The sequence below is a fragment of the Aspergillus affinis genome (genome assembly GCF_023601865.1).
Source record: "Aspergillus affinis strain CMG 70 chromosome Unknown NODE_5_length_567868_cov_86_340925, whole genome shotgun sequence".
NCBI classification, from domain to species: Eukaryota; Fungi; Ascomycota; class Eurotiomycetes; order Eurotiales; family Aspergillaceae; genus Aspergillus; species Aspergillus affinis.
In genome coordinates this window covers 204,417-223,353 of record NW_026515786.1, presented here as the reverse complement: position 1 = coordinate 223,353, position 18,937 = coordinate 204,417, and the positions used below count along the sequence as shown (strand labels likewise).

Genomic DNA, 18,937 nt, shown 5'->3' with positions numbered 1-18,937 from the left:
TCGATAAGGGGAGTCTGGGCTCTTATCTCATCCTACGGCGGACCGCAGACACCTTTCGAGCAGAGCCTTCCGGGGCGTGTATCCCCGGGTACCGTTACCGTAAGTATACGGCGACTCCACTTTTGGAGAGTCAGCCGAACATCGGACCCAGCCTGGAAAGCACGCGACTTAGGGGAGGTTGCCTAGGCACTCTTGGTGGCTGGAGACATGCCAGCCAGGTACTGCAGGTACGCCCCCGACCGCTACCCGGGTCAGTTGATTGCGAGCTTCGTTTAGGTTGCCTCCCTCCCAGGATTTAGCATCCCCGTTTCTTACGGTTTACTAGTTGACTATCTAGGGTAAATAGAATTGAGTCATTGAGTCATTGCTGCCGCGCAATCTTATGTACTCAGTTCTGTACCCAAGTAACCTACCTACCTACCTAGGGTCCTCAATCCTATGCACACAGGATGCAGACTCCACTTCCCTTCGCCTCATTCTGGAAATAGGATGGGATCATCTCGGAAGGTACGGATTACTTTAGACCATACAAAGACGATACGGCAGCTCCCAGCCTAGCCAGGTAGATAGTTAGGTACCGTAGATAGGTAGAGTAAGCAGGGGGATCCCCATGGTTACGTGCTTCACCGTAGGTCATCCACCTAGTAGTTCCCTTATCAGCCTTCCCCAGGTCTTTCGTCGCCCACCGGCGCTAACTGTCCGAGCGGGATCGACAGAGCTGTGTCATCTGGTCACCTGCTGTAAATTACGGTAATCCGGTTGCATCATCCTCAGCTGCCCTTGCCTCTGCTCCCTGGCCCATCCATCCTCTTATCCTTCTTCTACTCCATCCTCCCCCTCGTCCTTCCGTCTTTCTCTTCCATCTCTCCTTCCTTCATCATCATCGATCCTATATTATTTCCATCCCTCCCGCCATCCTTTGTGAATCTTTGTCAACGTCGTCCCTATCTGCCCATCATGAAAGGCTTCCTGAGCCTTTCCCTGCTGCCGCTGCTGACGGCAGCCTCGCCCGTTGCCGTCGACTCCATCCATAACGGAGCTGCCCCCATCCTTTCCTCGAGCAATGCGCAGGAGGTCCCCGACTCCTACATTGTCGTCTTCAAGAAGCATGTCGACGCTGCTTCGGCTTCGGCTCATCACAGCTGGGTGCAGGACATCCACGAGTCTCAAGTCGAGCGGATTGACCTGAAGAAGCGGTCGCTCTTCGGCTTTGACGACCTCTACCTTGGTCTCAAGAACACATTTGACATCGCTGGATCCCTGGTCGGATACTCTGGCCACTTCCACGAGGATGTCATTGAGCAGGTCCGGAGACATCCCGATGTAAGTATCTTGTTATCTCTTATCTACGAAGCTCCTATCACTGCTTCTTTCTGTCGTGAGCTTTGGGGCTGATCTCTCGGTATAGGTCGAGTACATCGAGAAGGACTCCGAGGTCTTCACCATGAGTGAGCAAGAACCCGAGGTTGAGAAGAACGCCCCCTGGGGTCTGGCCCGTATCTCTCACCGTGATTCTCTCTCCTTTGGCACGTTCAACAAATACTTGTATGCGTCGGAGGGCGGTGAGGGTGTCGATGCCTACACCATTGACACTGGTATCAACGTTGACCACGTTGACTTCGAGGGCCGGGCCACTTGGGGCAAGACCATCCCTACCAACGACGAAGACGCCGATGGTAACGGTCACGGTACTCACTGCTCTGGAACCATCGCCGGCAAGAAGTACGGTGTTGCCAAGAAGGCCAACCTCTTTGCTGTCAAGGTCTTGAGATCCAGCGGGTCTGGTACCATGTCCGATGTCGTTCAGGGTGTCGAATGGGCTGTTCAGTCCCATCTTAAGCGGTCCAAGGATGCCAAGGACGGCAAAGTCAAGGGTTTCAAGGGCAGTGTTGCCAACATGAGTCTCGGCGGTGGCAAGTCGAAGACCCTCGAGGATGCCGTCAACGCTGGTGTTGAGGCTGGTCTTCACTTCGCCGTTGCCGCTGGCAATGACAACGCCGATGCCTGCAGCTACTCCCCGGCTGCCGCCGAGAATGCCGTGACCGTCGCCGCCTCGACCCTTCAGGACGAGCGTGCCTACTTCTCCAACTTCGGAAAGTGCACTGACATCTTCGCTCCTGGCCTCAACATTCTCTCCACCTGGATTGGCAGCAACCACGCCGTCAACACCATCTCCGGCACTTCGATGGCCTCGCCCCACATTGCCGGCCTTCTGGCATACTTCGTCTCTCTCCAGCCCTCCAAGGACTCTGCCTTCGCTGTTGACGAACTCACTCCTGCCAAGCTCAAGAAGGACATCATTTCTATCGCCACCCAGGGCACTCTCACCGATGTTCCTTCGGATACCCCCAACGTAAGTCCCCTAGTTCCATTGTCTTTAATGCTGTGGGTTGTGTGGATTCTAACTGACGTCTGTAGCTCCTTGCCTGGAACGGCGGTGGCTCTGCCAACTACTCCCAGATTGTTGCCGACGGTGGCCACAAGGCGTCGAGCGTCAAAGACCGCTTCGACGGACTGGTCGACAAGGCCGAGAAGCTTCTCACCGAAGAGCTTGGTGCTATCTACAGTGAGATCCAGGATGCAGTTGTTGCTTAGATTTGGAGATAATCTCTACAACGGGCATAGTTCTGCCCATCATAAGGCATAGGAATTGGTTGATCGAATACACTGGCGCTGGTCCCTTTTTTTGAATTGTTTTTGTGCTGTCTGTTCCGAGTTCTGGAGATGCCGATGCATTGACTGCATTGGTTGTAACATCCTAACATTGATTACCTACCTACCTATCGCTCTCTTGTTTCCCCATTTTTACCGTAGTATACATTGTTTCAACGAAACCTTGGCATATCTAGACACTTTTACTATTTTAGCTTTCGATGTCACACAGACTGGGAATTTGATTGAAACTATCTAACGCACTTGTCCTGGTCTTCTGGCCTATGGAGAATGCCGAAATGTCCCCGTACTCCGTACACCGCAGGTCAGCAGGAGTGGCTTTGGCCTGGTCTACCCGGTTGGCCACGGGAGGAGCGACGATCAACCGCCGACGGGTCATACGCATCTGACAAACCGGGAGGGTCCAGCCTACCTTAGGTTGGTAGGTATGTACATAGCAGGTTATTGATCTACAGAGCACATGCGCCCATTTAATATCGCGTCGCGGGTTCTGCAACTTGCAGCCATTGTGCACCGCCCATTGACTTTTGACGTCCGCGCATACCGTCATTTGATATGTCAATCCATACCTACTCTATTGAGCTTGCTGAACATGCACGGCCGGATAGGTGCCTCGTCCGTCGGCAAGAATGTAGAATGTTCAGATCGCGTGGACATCTCATCGGATACCTTTTCGGTTATGGTCATACGCGATATGTAATTCTGTGCTAGAGGTACCTAGGCAGGCAGATCTGTCTACTGCCTAGCTGCAGGGAATCATCTACGTTATATCCTTCAGTCCCCGTCCGTACACCAAATAGTTAGTCTGCCTAGTAACTACGGAGTAGTTAGTCTAAGTACGGAGAAGTCTTGGAAGAATCACGGAGGGCAAAGAACCAGTTTCCTCTCCGCCAACTTTACCTACTAACCTACCAATCTACCTTAACCAATCCCACCCCTTTTCTGGCACAGTCTTCGGAGCTTATTCACTTGATTGATAACTTTGTTCGCGCTTGGTTGGGGTCATGGGGCGGGTTGTCTGTGTCACTTGTTCGGGAGGACCCTGGACGGGCGGGCGCATACATACACCGTTGTTAAATAGGTAGAGGGTGGGTGGGGGAGTGGCGTTGTAAGGTGTATGCTGCGTATGAAAATATGTAGGTATGATGGATACACGAATATGTACTTATGTATTGTAAGGTTAATATTTCGTGTGATCACGATTTCTGATCGGGGTGTTGTTTTTTCTCGCCGACTTGAGGATCATGGTGTACCTCCTTGTGTAGGGCGTTTTGTGTTAATCAGTCGGCTGTCGTGGTGCTCTATTTGGGGAAGGGCGGTGTTACCGCTAATCCGGTTGGGGTTGAGCGTTGGGTGGCTGAAGGTATTCGTCAGTATAAACACCTGTTGGGTACAGGTGCTGGCATGGTAAAGTAGCTTTGACGTCGGTCAGAGCAGTGTTTCGATATCTGCGGCGCCAGTTCGGAGCATGACCTTACCGCTGCTTATTCTGTATGAACTGTTCAATGTCTCCAACGCCATTTGCTGAACCTAATTTATGACTACGCATGTATCGACGAGCTCGAGACAGCCTGAACAATAATAAGAACTCCATTTCTAGATCTGGAAAGAAATGTATGCTATGTAACCGATTGCCGGACGCAGGTCATCTGTCTAATGCCTAGCCCCCAGTACGCCTGCGCTATGCCATGAATTAAAAGTAGATGAGTGAGAGCTCCGAAGCGCCAAAAAATATCCCTGTAAATCCGAGGGCAAATCGAAAACCCGCTTCAACGTTCTCCCCTGGTATGTACGGTGTGGACGGCATTGCTACTAGCGACGGTTCTTGTCGTCTTCCTCGTCGTCGCTGCCGGTGTCCAGATCGTCCACGTTCAGGTCCTCGTCTGAGTCACTTCCGCCGAAGACGTCATCGTCGGCATCGCTCTCCGCCCAGAAGTCCGAGTCATCCTTCTCCACCGGCTTTGCGGCCGCGGTTGCCTGGTGAGTCGGCATGATGAACCCCTCGGGGATGTCGTTCTTGGAGGCATCCACGTTGCTCTGAACGATCGATTTGTATTGCACAGGATCTTTCCGGAGCATAATTCCGGCGTCGACGTTGGCGGGAGAAGATACCTCTGCGTCGTCGAGGAGGGACAGGATGGAAATGAGAACGGATTCGACGCGCTGGGCGGGCGACCATCTTTCGGAAGCGAGTTCGCCGGACATCTCGTCTTCGCCTGGCGCGTGGAGAATCGAGATGCAGAGTTTGCCATCTTGGTAGATATTAGGGTGGTAAAGAGGACGGAGGAACCGAAATTCTAGAGATCAAAGGGTTAGTGTCTATTTTTTGTTGTCCCTCAACTCTGACAAAGAGGGGGGGAACGGCGGAAAAAGCGAAAGAAACTCACCTGGGGGCGAATAGGGATAATTCTTGGGAAATTTCATAAGAGCTTTGAAGTAGCCCCCATAGTAGGAGGAGTCCGGGTTCAGAACGATCAGCCCGATGGTCCAGTTAAAAATATCTTCCTCGTTCAACTAGATAAATCAGTTAGCCCAGACGTTCGCTAGTGATACGCCGTAATTCGGTATGCTGAGAGGCTAGGAATGCATGATCCATGCCGAGTCGATAGGAAGCAAACATACCTCGATATTGACCCATGGCTCCTTTGCCAGCGTCTTATACTCGTTCATGAGAATCCGTTCCGCCATGATGAGAAGGGAGACAGATTAGGATGACGCGGGGTGACTCCGATATTACGACGATGGGGGGGGGAGGGGAGAGAGAGAGAGAGAGAGAGAAAGAGAGAGACAGAAAGAGAACGAAAGGGGGGATGTCTTTATTCAAGAGGCGCGTTCAAAGAGAAGCCACAAAGTTGTTCGACGGCAGAGGGATAGTGGCGGAGGGGAAGTTCAAGCGGTCGCGTTATCTGACTGGCGGGAAGATCGGCCTGAGGCCCTTGGATCCATTCCGCCTTTTTAACCTGCGAAGTCCCGTGGCAATCCAGGCGGAAACTTCCGGGGTGGCGCTAAAGGAGTTTGGAGTTTTCCCCTGGACTTTTTTCTTTCTTTCCCTCGCTGGTGGAGAGTGTCCGATGAATCTTTGCGGCTCTTCCCTGGCGTCAGTTGAGAAGACCAAGAAAAGAATGAGTTGGTTCCTTCACTCTCGACAGTGAAGGAATATACTGAGTGAATCATGCTTATCGCGTTGGACTCCTACCGCCCCTCAAGGCCAACGCCCTGTACATCATCGTTCTAACCGACGCGCCCATGACCGATCGGCCGGTGGGGGAACAGGCGATAAGCCGTTCGAGTGGGGGGACCTTGCGGTGGGCGCCTATGTGTTAAATATTAATACTGCCTGCTAGGTACTACCATTATCATCTTTCTCATCGTGGCTCTTATTCCTTCTCGGATCCTAGACTAGGATGAGCTTGGGATAGCATAGTCCCAAGACATTTGTCATTCGAACCTGACCTGTTCGGTCCTAGGCGACGCCTTATCTCGGAGAAATGGTCTTTCAAGGGCGCGCCAGAGTCCAAGAGGAAGAGATGGTTGAGTCAGAGCTTCAGACAGAGTTACATTCAGCGAGGGAACGTTGTCAACTGATCTGCTTCTGCAGAACCCCATGCGAGGGTTGAGTCAGACCGACAGGGGCGACTGGAGCTGACGCATTTTTCTCATAGTCTTGCGCCAGAGCGCGGTAAACAGAAACAAAAAAAGCCCTTGAGCAAAGCAAAGCGAGTCTTGGCAGGTCGGGGACTCAAACGAGACAAGCCGGTGTGACTGCAGCAGAGCACGGACGTCCCGGTAGCTTATGCTTTCTGTGCCTCTGTCGGAGTATGTGGCAGGTAGTAGGAGTTAAATGTAATTACTCTTCAAAGTGTCCAGAGTTAGTTAAGTCGCCTTAATTCTTTACGTAAATCCTCGGTCGCATCACGACATCCAGAGAAATTAGTCCCCTTCTACTATAATCTAGTGTATGGTGTGCCTACTCGAGAACGTGGTTGACTGGAGGCAGCAATCAGGGGCCAGAAAATTAAGGATAAAATCTGAATCAAGGCGACTTTAATTAAAGAAAGAAAAAAAAGACACCGGCTGCAGGCATCTGATAATTCCCTCCATTCCAGCCTGGAGATCCCCCGACATCCCCGACAGGCCATTCTTATTCATGATTATCCATGATTCTATGTAATACTGCCGCCAATAGGATGGCCTCGTCTCCCACCTTCAGTTCCTGGTAATATGGAGCAATTAATGATCATTGAAAGGCGAACGCACCGATGACTCTGGCGGGTTCGAGCCGTTGGCCTGGATCTCTCCTGCTTTTGTACTGAGGCGGTGGGACTGGAGTCAGGCCGTGGGTCCCTTTCAGCTAGTTAAACTAGTTAACTTCCGTATGCTAACTAATCCAACCTGCTTCCGCCTTCCCTCCGTCATTATTTCCCTCCCTCCAGTTCTCTCTTTCTCTTCCTCTCTTCCTGGCTGCTTTTTAGGCCTCGGTTTTTGCCTCCCTAAAAGACGTCGGGTGTGATTCAATTTATTCTTCGCTATCTTTGGGCTTCTTTTTTGATCCTGTCTCGCCGTCCCTTCCCCTTCCTCTCTGTACACTTTTTCCCTCTTTTCTTTTGTTTCCCGACTATCGAGTCCGTTTCCGTTACCTAGAGTCGTGCAAATGCTAGGCTTGCCCTGCATATCAATGTCAAAGAATTTCTAAAACCGTGAACAGAATTGCTGTTCATCTTTCTCCCATCGGTTTACTAGATCTTGAAATTGAATTTAAAAGCAAACGAATGAGTGTCTCAAGTTCTCGTTCCAATCCCGGCTGTTTCCTATCCTTCTGTCGGAAATGATACCGGAATGTCATGGCCCGGTGTGGGCCATCGATGACCTTTCACGTTGCTTTCAACGAAAGTGAGCTCCCCAATTCTTTCTTCCCTGGTCTTCATTCTCGTCAGGTTCATTCGCTCACCGGTGATTTTTGCATCGCAGTTACCTACAAGTAATCTTTCCACTTACAGCATGCGGTCTTTCTCTGTTGTTCATTCTCTTTCGTATTGCCTATCGCTATGTGGTGGCCCGGAAGGGCATTGCCTACAAAATCCTAAGCGACAATGACGCCACGGCGGATGCTCGAGATGTTGGGTTCGTGGAAGAGGAGCAGGGCGAGGAGACCGATCCCATGTTATCCAAGGCGGCGCAGGCCGAGCAGCTGGAGTTCGAAGTTGATCGTCCCCGAGGCGAAATTCTGTTCATTTCCCTGGAACTAGCGGCGTTGGTGGGAGAAGTGGCTGTTTTTATTGCCATTCTGTTAACTGACGGCTGGGGTCACCAGGGTAAGCTCCCTGCCGTGGCGAAATTGATCTCCTGGGGCTACACCCTGTTCCTCGCGTCCGTGCGATTGCTTCTTTCGACCCTTGGACTACATTCCTTCCCCAGACTCTGGAATCACACCGCTACGTTGTATGGCCTGCAATGGCTGTTTGCCGTGTTTGTCTTCCGCTCTGCGGTCATTCACCCGATCTCAAGACGTGCCGTGACTTTGAGCGCCATCGAATTTGCGCTGTCTACCTTCCTTCTGCTTATCGCTATGACCACCCGTAGAGGAAATAAGGCGGTTTTGGTTCCGCATGAGGACGGTCTTGAACCGGCAAGACACCCGACGGCAAGCTTGCTATCCCTTCTGACTTTCACATGGCTCGACCCTCTCATCTTCAAAGGATGTAGACAGACACTGGAGCTTGAGGATGTCTGGAACTTGACGGGACCCCAGAAAGCCGCCACCGTGCTCGAAGATTTCCGTCGGAGACAGTACAAGGGATCTTTGACTTGGAAGCTCCTGCGCTACTTCAAGGGCACTCTTCTGGTACAAGGTGCATGGGCCGTGTTTGCTAACTGCTTTACGTACTTGCCCACGCTTCTTCTGCGGGCTATCTTGCTGTACGTCGAGGATCCGAGGTCCAGTACGCCGAACGCCGCCTGGTTGTACGCTATATTGTTGTTTTGCTCCGGGGCCATCCAGGGAGTTGCCGACGGACAAGGTCTCTTCATCGGACGCAAACTAAGCGTGAAGCTTCGCGCTATCATTATCGGCGAGATTTATGCCAAGGCTCTTAGACGCAAAGCCAGCGCCTCGACTGACTCTGCGAAAAAGAAGTCGGCAGATGAGCCTCCGGCTGACAGCAAAAAGAAGGGTCTCTTCTCCTTCGGACGCAAAAAGAAGAAGGCCACGAACGACCCCGAAACGGATCCCGAAGATACCAAGAAGTCAGACGCAGGAGACGACGCCCATCTGGCTAATGTTGGTACCATCATCAACCTGATGGCGATTGATTCCTTCAAAGTCAGCGAAGTCGGTGCCTACCTCCACTTCCTGTGGGCCAGCGTGCCGGTGCAGGTTATCATTGCCGTCACTCTCTTGTATCGACTGCTTGGATTTAGCTCGTTTGCTGGCATCGTGATTATGGTCCTTATGCTACCCGTCAATATCTTCATTGCCAAACAATTCACCAAGGTCCAGAACCAAATTTTGGCTGGTACTGATGCTCGTATCCACGCCACCAACGAGATTCTTCAGAATATCCGGATTATCAAATATTTCGCATGGGAGCAGCGGTTCGAGGATATAGTGAATGAAAAGCGAAAGGCGGAACTCAAAGCCTTGCGCTTCCGTTACATTATCTGGTCCACGGCGGCGACGGTTTGGTACGGAACGCCGATTCTCATTACTTTCGCTTCGTTCTTCCTCTACACAGTGGTTGAGAAGAAGGATCTAACTCCGTCGGTTGCATTCCCTGCTTTGTCCATGTTCTCTTTGCTCCGCATTCCCTTGGACCAACTTGCCGACATGCTGGCTCACGTACAAGAGTCTAAAGTATCCCTGGATCGTGTTGATAAATACCTCAACGAGGAGGAGACCGACAAGTACCATCAGCTGGAGCCTGAGGAAAACGATGGACAACCTCCTAGAATTGCACTGGACAACGCCACGCTAACCTGGGGGTCTTCCAAGGGACAGAACCAGGACGAGACGGATGATACCCCAGAAGCATTCCGTTTGATCAACCTCAACGTCTCCTTCCGCATCGGATGTCTTAATATTATTGCGGGACCAACGGGCTCTGGAAAGACCTCGGTTTTAATGGCCTTGCTTGGAGAAATGAAGCTCTTGGAAGGCCGGGTTCATTTGCCAGGTGGCACAGTGAGCCGAGTGGAACTCCCGGTGGACCCTCAGACAGGACTGATAGAAAGTGTCGCGTACTGCGCACAAGAGGCTTGGCTCGTGAATGACACGGTCAAGGAAAACATCGTCTTTGCATCTCCGTTCGACCAGCGACGCTACAACGCCGTGCTTAAGGCATGCGCTTTGGAGCGTGACTTGACCATCCTTGACGCCGGTGATCAGACGATGGTCGGAGAGAAGGGCATCAGTCTTTCCGGAGGACAGAAGCAGAGAATCTCTCTTGCACGTGCTATCTACAGCAGAGCTCGGCATATTCTGTTGGATGACTGCTTGAGCGCTGTTGATTCGCACACTGCCAAGCACATCTTCAGAGAAGCTCTTACAGGACCTCTGATGATGAACCGCACTTGCATTCTCGTCACACACAACGTTGCCTTGACTGTTCCACAGGCACACCACGTCATTGTTCTCGACAACGGTAAAATTGCCGCCCAAGGCAAACCGGACGATGTTGCAGCTTCGGGTGCCCTAGGTGAAGACCTTCTCAAATCCCGACCGACTTCTAGATCCAGCTCCCAGCGCCCTTCCGGCCGACAGACCGCAATGGATGAACAGCGCGAGGAGGACTCCCACACCAATGGTGCTGCCACCAATGGCTCTGCCGCCAAGGGTACGAAGCAAGAGGATGCCCGTCCCAAGCTGGTGGAGTCGAAGGCGGTCGGTAGTGTCCAATGGTCAACCGTCAAGATGTATCTCAAGTCTATGGGTTCATCGTATTACTGGATCAGTGCTGTGCTTGTCTTTTCTTTGCAGCAATTAGGATCGGTCTCCACCAACGTTTGGATCCGGCAGTGGGCGAATTCCTATCGCACCAAAGACCTTGGGACGGAAGATGCGGGCAACTACGCCGCGATGGCGAACATGAAATTCCCATCCTTCAATGCTGGAAGTGTCCCACGAAGCTCACCTGTAGGCTCTCCTCATCTGAACGCGCAGGCTGCTACGGCCTCTTCATCGGATGTGAACGTCTCTTACTACCTTGGCGTCTACGCGCTTCTTGGAATAGTTTATCTTTTGATCTCTCTGACTAGAGAAGCAGTGCTCTTCTGGGGCTCGCTGCACGCGTCGTTTAAGATCCACCAGCGTCTCCTCAGGACAGTGATGCACGCAAAGTTCAAGTTCTTTGACTCCACACCCCTGGGTCAGTTGATGAATCGTTTTTCGAAGGACGTTGAAGCAGTTGATCAAGAGGTTGCTCCCGTGGCCATCGGTGCACTCCACTGCCTGGCATCGGTTATTATGATTGTCGTCCTGATCTCGGTCATAACACCTGGGTTCTTGATCGCGGGTGTTTTCATTACGCTGGTATACTTCGCGCTGGGCGCGGTCTACTTGAACTCCTCTCGTGATCTCAAGCGGCTGGAGTCTGTCCAGCGCAGTCCGTTGTACCAGCAATTTGGCGAGACCCTGAATGGCATTGTCACTATCCGTGCCTATGGCGATGGGCCGAGGTTTATCGTGGACAACCATCGTCGGATCAACAACTACAACCGGCCTCACATCTATCTCTGGGCTAGCAATCGCTGGCTGGCACTCCGCGTCGATGTCACGGGCGCTTTAGTATCCTTCTTCACTGCTGTTTTTATCATCACGAACATCGGCAAAGTTGACGCCGGTGCTGCCGGTCTTTCATTGACGTACGCGGTCACCTTCACTGAGAACATCTTGTGGTTGGTCCGACTCTACTCCGAAGTTCAACAGAACATGAACTCCGTTGAGCGGGTCAACGAATACCTCGACGTCGAGCAGGAGGCCGAGGCAGTCATTGCTGACTCAAGGCCTCCGGTAAACTGGCCCAGTGCCGGTGCAGTTGAATTCTCCAACTATACTACACGATATCGCGCTGACCTCGATCCCGTTCTACGTGGAGTTTCTTTCACAGTGCAGGCTGGTGAGAAGGTTGGCATTGTTGGTCGTACTGGTGCCGGTAAGAGTTCCCTGGCTCTTGCCCTTTTCCGCGGTCTCGAAGCCGAAAAGGGACACATCGAAATCGACGGCGTGAAAATTAGCGACATTGGGTTGCGTGACCTGCGAGAGGCCATCACCATCGTGCCTCAAGATCCCACCCTTTTCACCGGAACGATACGAACCAACCTCGATCCGTTCAACTTGTTCACCGACGAGCAGATCTTCACGGCGCTTCGACGGGTGCATTTGATTGGACCTGGAACTTCGGGGACTGCCACTCCCGTGGCAGGCAGCGCAAGCACTGCTGTCGAGTCCAGCGCGATCAACGTCAACGGATCCCTGGTTCTGGACAACAAGAACGTATTCCAGAACCTGGAGACTTCAGTATCCGAATCGGGCTCGAATCTCTCGCAAGGCCAAAGACAGCTCCTGTGTCTCGCACGTGCCCTTCTCAAGAACCCCAAGGTCCTCATGATGGATGAAGCTACCGCGTCTATCGACTACAACACCGACGGCAAGATCCAGGAGACGCTCCGGGAACTGCGCGAGAGCACCATCATCACCATCGCCCACCGTCTTCAAACCATCATCGATTACGACAAGGTTCTCGTTTTGGACCACGGACGTGTCATCGAGTACGATCACCCCTGGACCCTCATTACTAAAGAAGATGGTCTTTTCCGAAGCATGTGTGAAAACAGCGGGAACATGGAAGTTCTCGAAGATGGCGCGAAGAAAGCTTGGGATAACAAACGTCTTGTGGATGATTCTTAGACGGTGATCAAAAAGTAACAAACCGCCGGTCTTTTCTTAAATATACATAATTGTTTTATTATTCTTGTTTATGTTTCGGTTTATTCCTCATCCGTTTTCCTTCCTTTTTTCCTTTCCTTTCCTTTTTTCTCGAATTATCCTATTCTAGATGGTCGTGAGAACGAGAAAGGGTTGAGAAAGAGAAGACGATTTCAAAAACAAAAAGTTATCAATTCGAGGATGCAAGTTTTCTTACCACCCACTTGTTACGGGGTATGTCGTTACCGCGAACCTTTCTTTTTCTGTCTTTGGACTATTGGTATAGTGTTCGTTTCATGTCCTGCGTTGCATTGCTTGCAAGCATGTTTCAGTGAATGGAATAAAATGGAATGGCTTGTCTTCCCTCGTCCTATTTTTGAATAAGTGGACCTGGGCAGCTCGTCTGATAGATAATTGAAGATATATCAATTTTCATTGCACACGGTGTGTAGCTCCAATTTCGAGTGAATACCTACGTCATTTACATAATGTTGTTCAAGAGAGAGAGAGAGAGAGGGTGAGTCTTCAGGACGTTGTTTAACGGGGAAAGAAAGTTAGTTTCATGCCATGCCCCGCGTTTAACGTGCAAGTTTCATGATAACTCCGATCAGTTGCGAAGTTTGATATTGTTAGAATTATTCTGTCCGGAGAATTGCTAATGCTGCTGATCATGGAAAGAAGGATGGGAGGTCAAGCTTCTACTAAATATACTCCGTGCGATATACAACTCGACAGTCCGACTCGACATGCTCAAGAACAAAAGCCAAAGCAAAGTAGAGAATCTCTTCTCCATAACCCGTCCACAATATATCCCCATCACAATGTAACGGAGGAGAAGGAAAGAAGATGAAAATCTCAACCCGCTGACTCAGCCCTACCTCCCACGATCGACATTCCCCACCCAAGTTTAATTCGAGATCCGAGCAGATCCGAAGTATGACAGCATCCACTTCCCAACGGACACGTTCAACGACTTGTTTTTCTGTGATCTAGTTCAATCACTGAACCACAGTCCAGGGTACGAGTCATGCATGTCATGTGTAGGTTGGAGTACCAGTCAGTCAGTGTTCCGAGGGCTGGGGAGAGAAGGGTACAAAATCTTTTCAGAAAAAGAAAGTTCATAGACGGTCGATCAGTCTAGTCTATCAAACTCTTTTTTGTTTCTTTCCCTCCGTTTCCCGGCCGATTCGGGCCATGATGATATCACGATATCTCTGCACGGATGGCCGGATAGACCCAGTCCTTGGTTTCTCTTCTGCCCAACGAACATCCCCACACAGTTTACGTTGAAGATCTTGCTCAGCTCCGCGGGAGTCTGGGAAAGCCGCGTAAGACCCGAGAGCTAGATCACTTCAATGGATGAAACGTCGGCAATAAAGTTTATTGTTTCCAGGGTGCAGGGGTCCCTTTAGGCTTTGAGTACCGAGGATAGCATGGGAAATGGCTGTAGGGACATACGGAGATGATGCAAAGACGATGGCGATATCCTGGGATTCGGCTTCTCCGGGGGGTTTTGACGACGAAGCTGGACTGTCGTGTAAGGCTAAGAATAGTCGTGATTGCATCATACCGTTGCATTTCCCCCCCCATGTCTTCTGGGTCATTGGTTTGCATTCGATGTGGTGGGAGGAGTTATAATAAGAGGGTGGTGTGGACTGGGGGGTGGGTGAAAAGGCTCTGGTTTCCTGCGAATTCTCCATATCCTAGGACGAAATATCTTCCCGTCTTCATTTTTACTTCTCTAGTGAGCTTCTCTTGATCAGGAAACGCGACCAAGCGGAAAGACACATCCGAACGACGCGCCCGAGTATATATAAGAATCATGCGTATCTTCTCTGCGTTGAGCGGCCTCCTCTTGGCTGGCGCCGCCTTTGCCCAGAACTCGAGCTCGAGCTGCTCGCCCAAGTCGGGCGACGTTCAAGTCGTCCAATTCGGCTGGGCTCTCCAGTATCTCGCCGAGCGATACTACTCGGCACAGCCGCTGAACCAGACCTTCCTGAACAGCGTCACCAACAGCTCGCGCGCCAACTACTACAACAACTTCCAAGGCATCCAGCGGCAAAACCGTCTCGGCGTCCGCGCCGTCCAGCAACTGGGGTCTCAGGTCTCCGGCTTCAGCGCCCCCCGGTGCAACTACACCTTCCCGTCTGCGTCGGACGGCGAGACCTGGGTGAAGAACGCCCTCAAGTTGGAGCAGAGCATCACCGGCGCCTTGATCGGCCTGTCAGGCTACACTCAGTCGCCCGAGGTTTCCTTCCTGCTGGCGCGTTTGTCCGCCGAGCACAACGGCCACGCCTACTACATCGCCAGCCAGCAGCAGGGCACTGTCTTCCCGACCAACAGCTCCTCGCTGGTCCCTGCCTACACTCCGGACTGGGTTCTGCAGAATGGAACCCAGCCCGGAAAGCTGGGCACATACCTCAAGAACTGCGTCTCGCCTCCCTCATCGCCGTGCGGTGAGAAGCTGAAGATCGGACCTCTGATCGGCACTTTCGGATCGAACTCGACTAACAGCACCTCCAACTCCTCTGCCTCCGCCTCGCCTTCGGCAGGACTATTTGCAAAGATGTTCTAGAGAATCTCTAGGATTCTTTGGTTCATGAACTCGAGCGCAGCTGCCTGGCATTCCATAACGTCAAGATCTCACGGCACAAAGGCGCATTCGAGTGAAGATTGCAACGATATCTTGTTCCTTTCTAGGGGATTGATGGTTTTCTATTGTCGACATACTCTGTAATCAATTAATTGTCTCTGCATGTTTATTATTGTACTGCAAGTTAGGAGATCGTGTCATATAATGAATAATGTACAAGACTTCTGAACCTATACATCTCCATCATATAATAGTTCTGGAATGAACAAGTGCGCGTAGTCGCAAGTGAACCAAATCGGTGGGCGTATTTTCTAAACGCAATATCATCTCAGCCTAGGCAGCATGACTTCCTGATGCGAGGATGAGTTTCGGCTGAAAGTAGTGACATAGAGGATAGGTAACGGCACTTCAACTGGCCGAGCCCTAGAAAGCTAAATATCCACTGGGCTTCAGATGTCGATGTCCAGAGGAAGCGCAACACTCATCCAAAGACTTGCGACTGAGGATCAGTCCCCACAGTCGCCATGCCCAATTGGTTGGGAGAATGGCCCGATCCAGTAAGGAAAAGGGTCCATTTCCCGAAGTCTTCCGAGAGGTTTCGGTAGCGCAGACCGCGGTGCAGCGCTTGAGATTCTGCAAACAGCACGTAGCGAATTTTAATCCGTAAAAGGCGTGGCTACGGCCCTTATGAACCAATTCAAGTAGGATGATGATTGCGTGTCTCGTGTCGTGCATAATTTCTATTCGTGTTCCTCATGCCGGCCGAATCAAGGCCAGCCATTTCTCTAGGCTCTCTCCAAGGGTATTGATAAATGGCCACTGGGTGTTTTTGCGGAAAAGGCGGGCCCACAATTTGATCACAGCCACTCCAAGGCTAGCAGGATCTTGGCCAGGGAGAGCTTCGCCATCCTCCAAGTCCATCGAGGTGTATGCTTCCTCGACGATACACCTGGTCCAATGTAGGATGCGATTTTCATTATCTGCAGAGTAATGTCAGCTAGAATTCATGTAGGCCATTGCTTGATTTGCATTCATTCATACCGCTCAAACTCTGATCATGGCCGGTTTCTGCCAAGGACAACAGCCATTTGCTCAATAGAACGGCACATTCAAGACTAGCAATTGAATGGCGGACACTCCAAAAGAAGGCCTGACTGCGTGCGACATGGTCAATTCCAAGTCGCACGGGAATGCTCAAAGCATGCGCTGAATAAATAAGCGCAGGTGTCAACCGGTAACTTCGACCGGGTCGAGGGGATCTGTGTAATGCGTTGGCAATAACATATGGGTCTCTCGTCTCAAGTTGGCGATAAGGCCCCAAATTAAGGGACAGTCGAACATAGGCGAGGCCTAGGAGTGAACTCGAAGTGAACGGGATAGGCCCATTCTCATTATGAGGGTCAAGGCTTGACTCCGGGGCTTGTTGCCAAACTGAAGTCCAAGATCGCAATGCTCGCCTAGTCATTACTGTTAGAAACCATCTGTAGCAGACTAGATTTGAAGTCCAACTGTTCACTTACTCAAGTTTGTTCAATTCCTCTGTGGGTAGTGAGAGCATCTGGTCGCCTGTCGGCAAAGAAAGCTCGCTCACAAGGTGGATGCGCTGAAGAAGGCCATGGAGAAGAATGTAGTTACCCAAAGGTGCCGGGATCGGGTCTAACATGACGGTGGTCCGCGACTGCTGTAACAGGAGTGCCAATGCATCTTGGAAGAACAATTGCTGCGAGCCTACTTCTTTTTGGGCCGCTTCCCATTCCTGGGGCGTGCTTGCTTTCCATTCCTTTGTCGAACATGGGAGACGCAGATGTACTTCGCTGCTGCGAAGTACTGGGTAGATGTTGTATGCTATGCTGTGGACGTGAACGAAGCAGAAGGCAATAAATCGAGTCCGTCGGATAGACTCCTCTTCCACCCATTCGTGCCACTGGAGGGGTGCATGTCTTGGGGCCACGGTGATATTCTCTGTCAAGCCAAAATCGCGGAGACATCGCACAAGCAGATTCTGGATACCAAAAGCCTCCTGGACTAATTCGGCACCTTCCCAAGTGGAGTACGCCATCAGAGAGAGCAAGGTACGGATATTCTCGATTTGCCTCCACGCACTCATCCCAATGGCATTTTCGGATGGCGCGAGTACCGGAGGTTGGCCAGGTTGCTGAGGCGATTCACGCAAATTTTCCAGCGGTATTTGAATAACCGTATTGTAGGCCCCAGCCGGGGGCTGAGTAGATTCTTTGGAAATCCTGTGGAGAGCAATCGCTTTCGCAGCATGGAATATCCTCTCTGCATTGCGATGCTCAAAGCGATACTGCGCACCTACTGTCAAGAGTGCCAGAATAAGCTCCGGAGCGCGCTCGTTGATCCGAAGAGTTGGAACATGAAGGAATGGTAGATGTGGATGGAATCCATCAAAGAACGAGGTCAAGTATCTCGTCAAAGTGTGTCGAGAGGGCAGCACAAAATCTGGAATAAGATGCCGGAACTCTTCTAGGGAAGTCGCGAGGCGCAGCCTTTGCTCTTCGCTCACCTTGAGCGGAGTGGACTTCTTGGAAATCTGAGGCGGTTCTAAGGGAATGATTAGCAACCCACAAATTCTCTGCGGATAATTATCTAAACATGAATAGCCTACCGTAATCAGAGACCGTGCCTAGGCTTTGATCACCCGGGGGCACAGAGGGCAACCAGGACCGGAATGGAGAATCGCCCCGAGAGCCCTCCCTCTGGCCAGGACGGGACGATCCATGCACCTCCCGTGTACTCCGACCCGGGTCGGGGACATCGGCAGGGACTGCACTCTGTACTTGAGGGACATCACCCAACGCAGGCACCCATTCCGAGGGTAATCCAATGGAGTCCAGGAAATGGGTGAATTCTTGGAAGTGGTTCATTTCCTCCGGTAGATATGGCAACGGTTGAGCTAGCAAGCCGTTAGCCGACAGGTATGATAGCGCTAGTAGACGCTCAAGTTACCAGGTGGTTGGGCATCCCGAAAGTTGCCGGGAAGTAGGAGCTGGGCTGCTTGGAGGATGTCGGCATCGTGAGTCACCGCAGGATGCGGTTCGAGAACTGCACTGCTGCTACCGGCATTGAGCATGCCCTGGTTGTGTTCCATATAGGGGACCTGCTGTGGCGGGGGCGGGGGTCCATTCCATTGCTCCATTGTTGTAGGTGGCACCGGGGGAGGCATCTCGGATCGCGGGGTGGGTTGGACATTGTACTGCGGTTGTGGATGTTGCTGCTGCTGAGGCGTCGATAGATCCGACGCCGACGTGTGACGTGCAGCAGCCTGGGACTGGTGCGCCGAGACATCTCGATCTGGTTGGGAGTTGGGCGAGATCAATCCATTATTGTCATGGGTGATGCGCGAGTGTCGTTTCAAGAGATCCCGTCGAGTGAAAGCCGCTCCGCAGAAGCACACATAGGGCTTCTCCTTAGTATCTGCAGAACATTGTCAGCCTGCATTCCTGCAGAGAGGACCTAGCGTCATGTCGCGTGGCGGACGATGGTACGTACGAGTGCGGACATGCCTGTCGAGATGCTCGGTTCTCCTAAAGCTCCGACCACAGTGGCTGCAGACCCGAGGTTTTGCTCCAACACTTGAGCGACGACGGGCTCGGGGGTATTGCGAAGATTGGGAAAACATCAAGTCATTTGGGGGATCCTAAATTGATTCTAAACAAACAAGGTAGGGAGGGGGTAAAGGACTCTCCACTTTTGGAGAACAGCAGGGGCAGTGACAAGAGGGCAATCCG

The 18,937-nt window shown here is 51.7% G+C and overlaps 5 protein-coding genes across 5 annotated transcripts; 3 read left to right on the top strand and 2 right to left on the bottom strand.

Moving 5' to 3' along the window:
• Positions 1–957: 957 nt before the first annotated feature.
• KD926_008785 (S8 family peptidase) lies at positions 958–2,595 on the top strand (the record flags this gene model as incomplete). Its single annotated transcript, XM_053105081.1, has 3 exons — positions 958–1,323; positions 1,409–2,353; positions 2,419–2,595. 3 exons carry the CDS (start codon positions 958–960, stop codon positions 2,593–2,595), a joined length of 1,488 nt encoding a protein of 495 aa, XP_052960340.1.
• Positions 2,596–4,485: 1,890 nt separating this feature from the next.
• KD926_008784 (putative ubiquitin conjugating enzyme (UbcC)) lies at positions 4,486–5,361 on the bottom strand (the record flags this gene model as incomplete). The annotated part of the gene is made up of 3 exons (XM_053105070.1): positions 4,486–4,970; positions 5,061–5,187; positions 5,296–5,361. The coding sequence occupies 3 exons, from the start codon at positions 5,359–5,361 to the stop codon at positions 4,486–4,488; spliced, it is 678 nt and encodes a 225-aa protein (XP_052960339.1).
• A 2,174-nt stretch (positions 5,362–7,535) lies between these two features.
• KD926_008783 (putative ABC bile acid transporter) lies at positions 7,536–12,574 on the top strand (the record flags this gene model as incomplete). Its single annotated transcript, XM_053105059.1, has 2 exons — positions 7,536–7,563; positions 7,671–12,574. The coding sequence occupies 2 exons, from the start codon at positions 7,536–7,538 to the stop codon at positions 12,572–12,574; spliced, it is 4,932 nt and encodes a 1,643-aa protein (XP_052960338.1).
• Positions 12,575–14,414: 1,840 nt separating this feature from the next.
• Positions 14,415–15,167, top strand: KD926_008782 (uncharacterized protein; the record flags this gene model as incomplete). Its single annotated transcript, XM_053105049.1, has 1 exon — positions 14,415–15,167. One exon carries the CDS (start codon positions 14,415–14,417, stop codon positions 15,165–15,167), a length of 753 nt encoding a protein of 250 aa, XP_052960337.1.
• A 771-nt stretch (positions 15,168–15,938) lies between these two features.
• Positions 15,939–18,828, bottom strand: KD926_008781 (C2H2 type zinc finger domain protein; the record flags this gene model as incomplete). The annotated part of the gene is made up of 6 exons (XM_053105037.1): positions 15,939–16,165; positions 16,227–16,642; positions 16,706–17,750; positions 17,815–18,102; positions 18,156–18,623; positions 18,699–18,828. The coding sequence occupies 6 exons, from the start codon at positions 18,826–18,828 to the stop codon at positions 15,939–15,941; spliced, it is 2,574 nt and encodes an 857-aa protein (XP_052960336.1).
• Between the last annotated feature and the right edge of the window lie 109 nt (positions 18,829–18,937).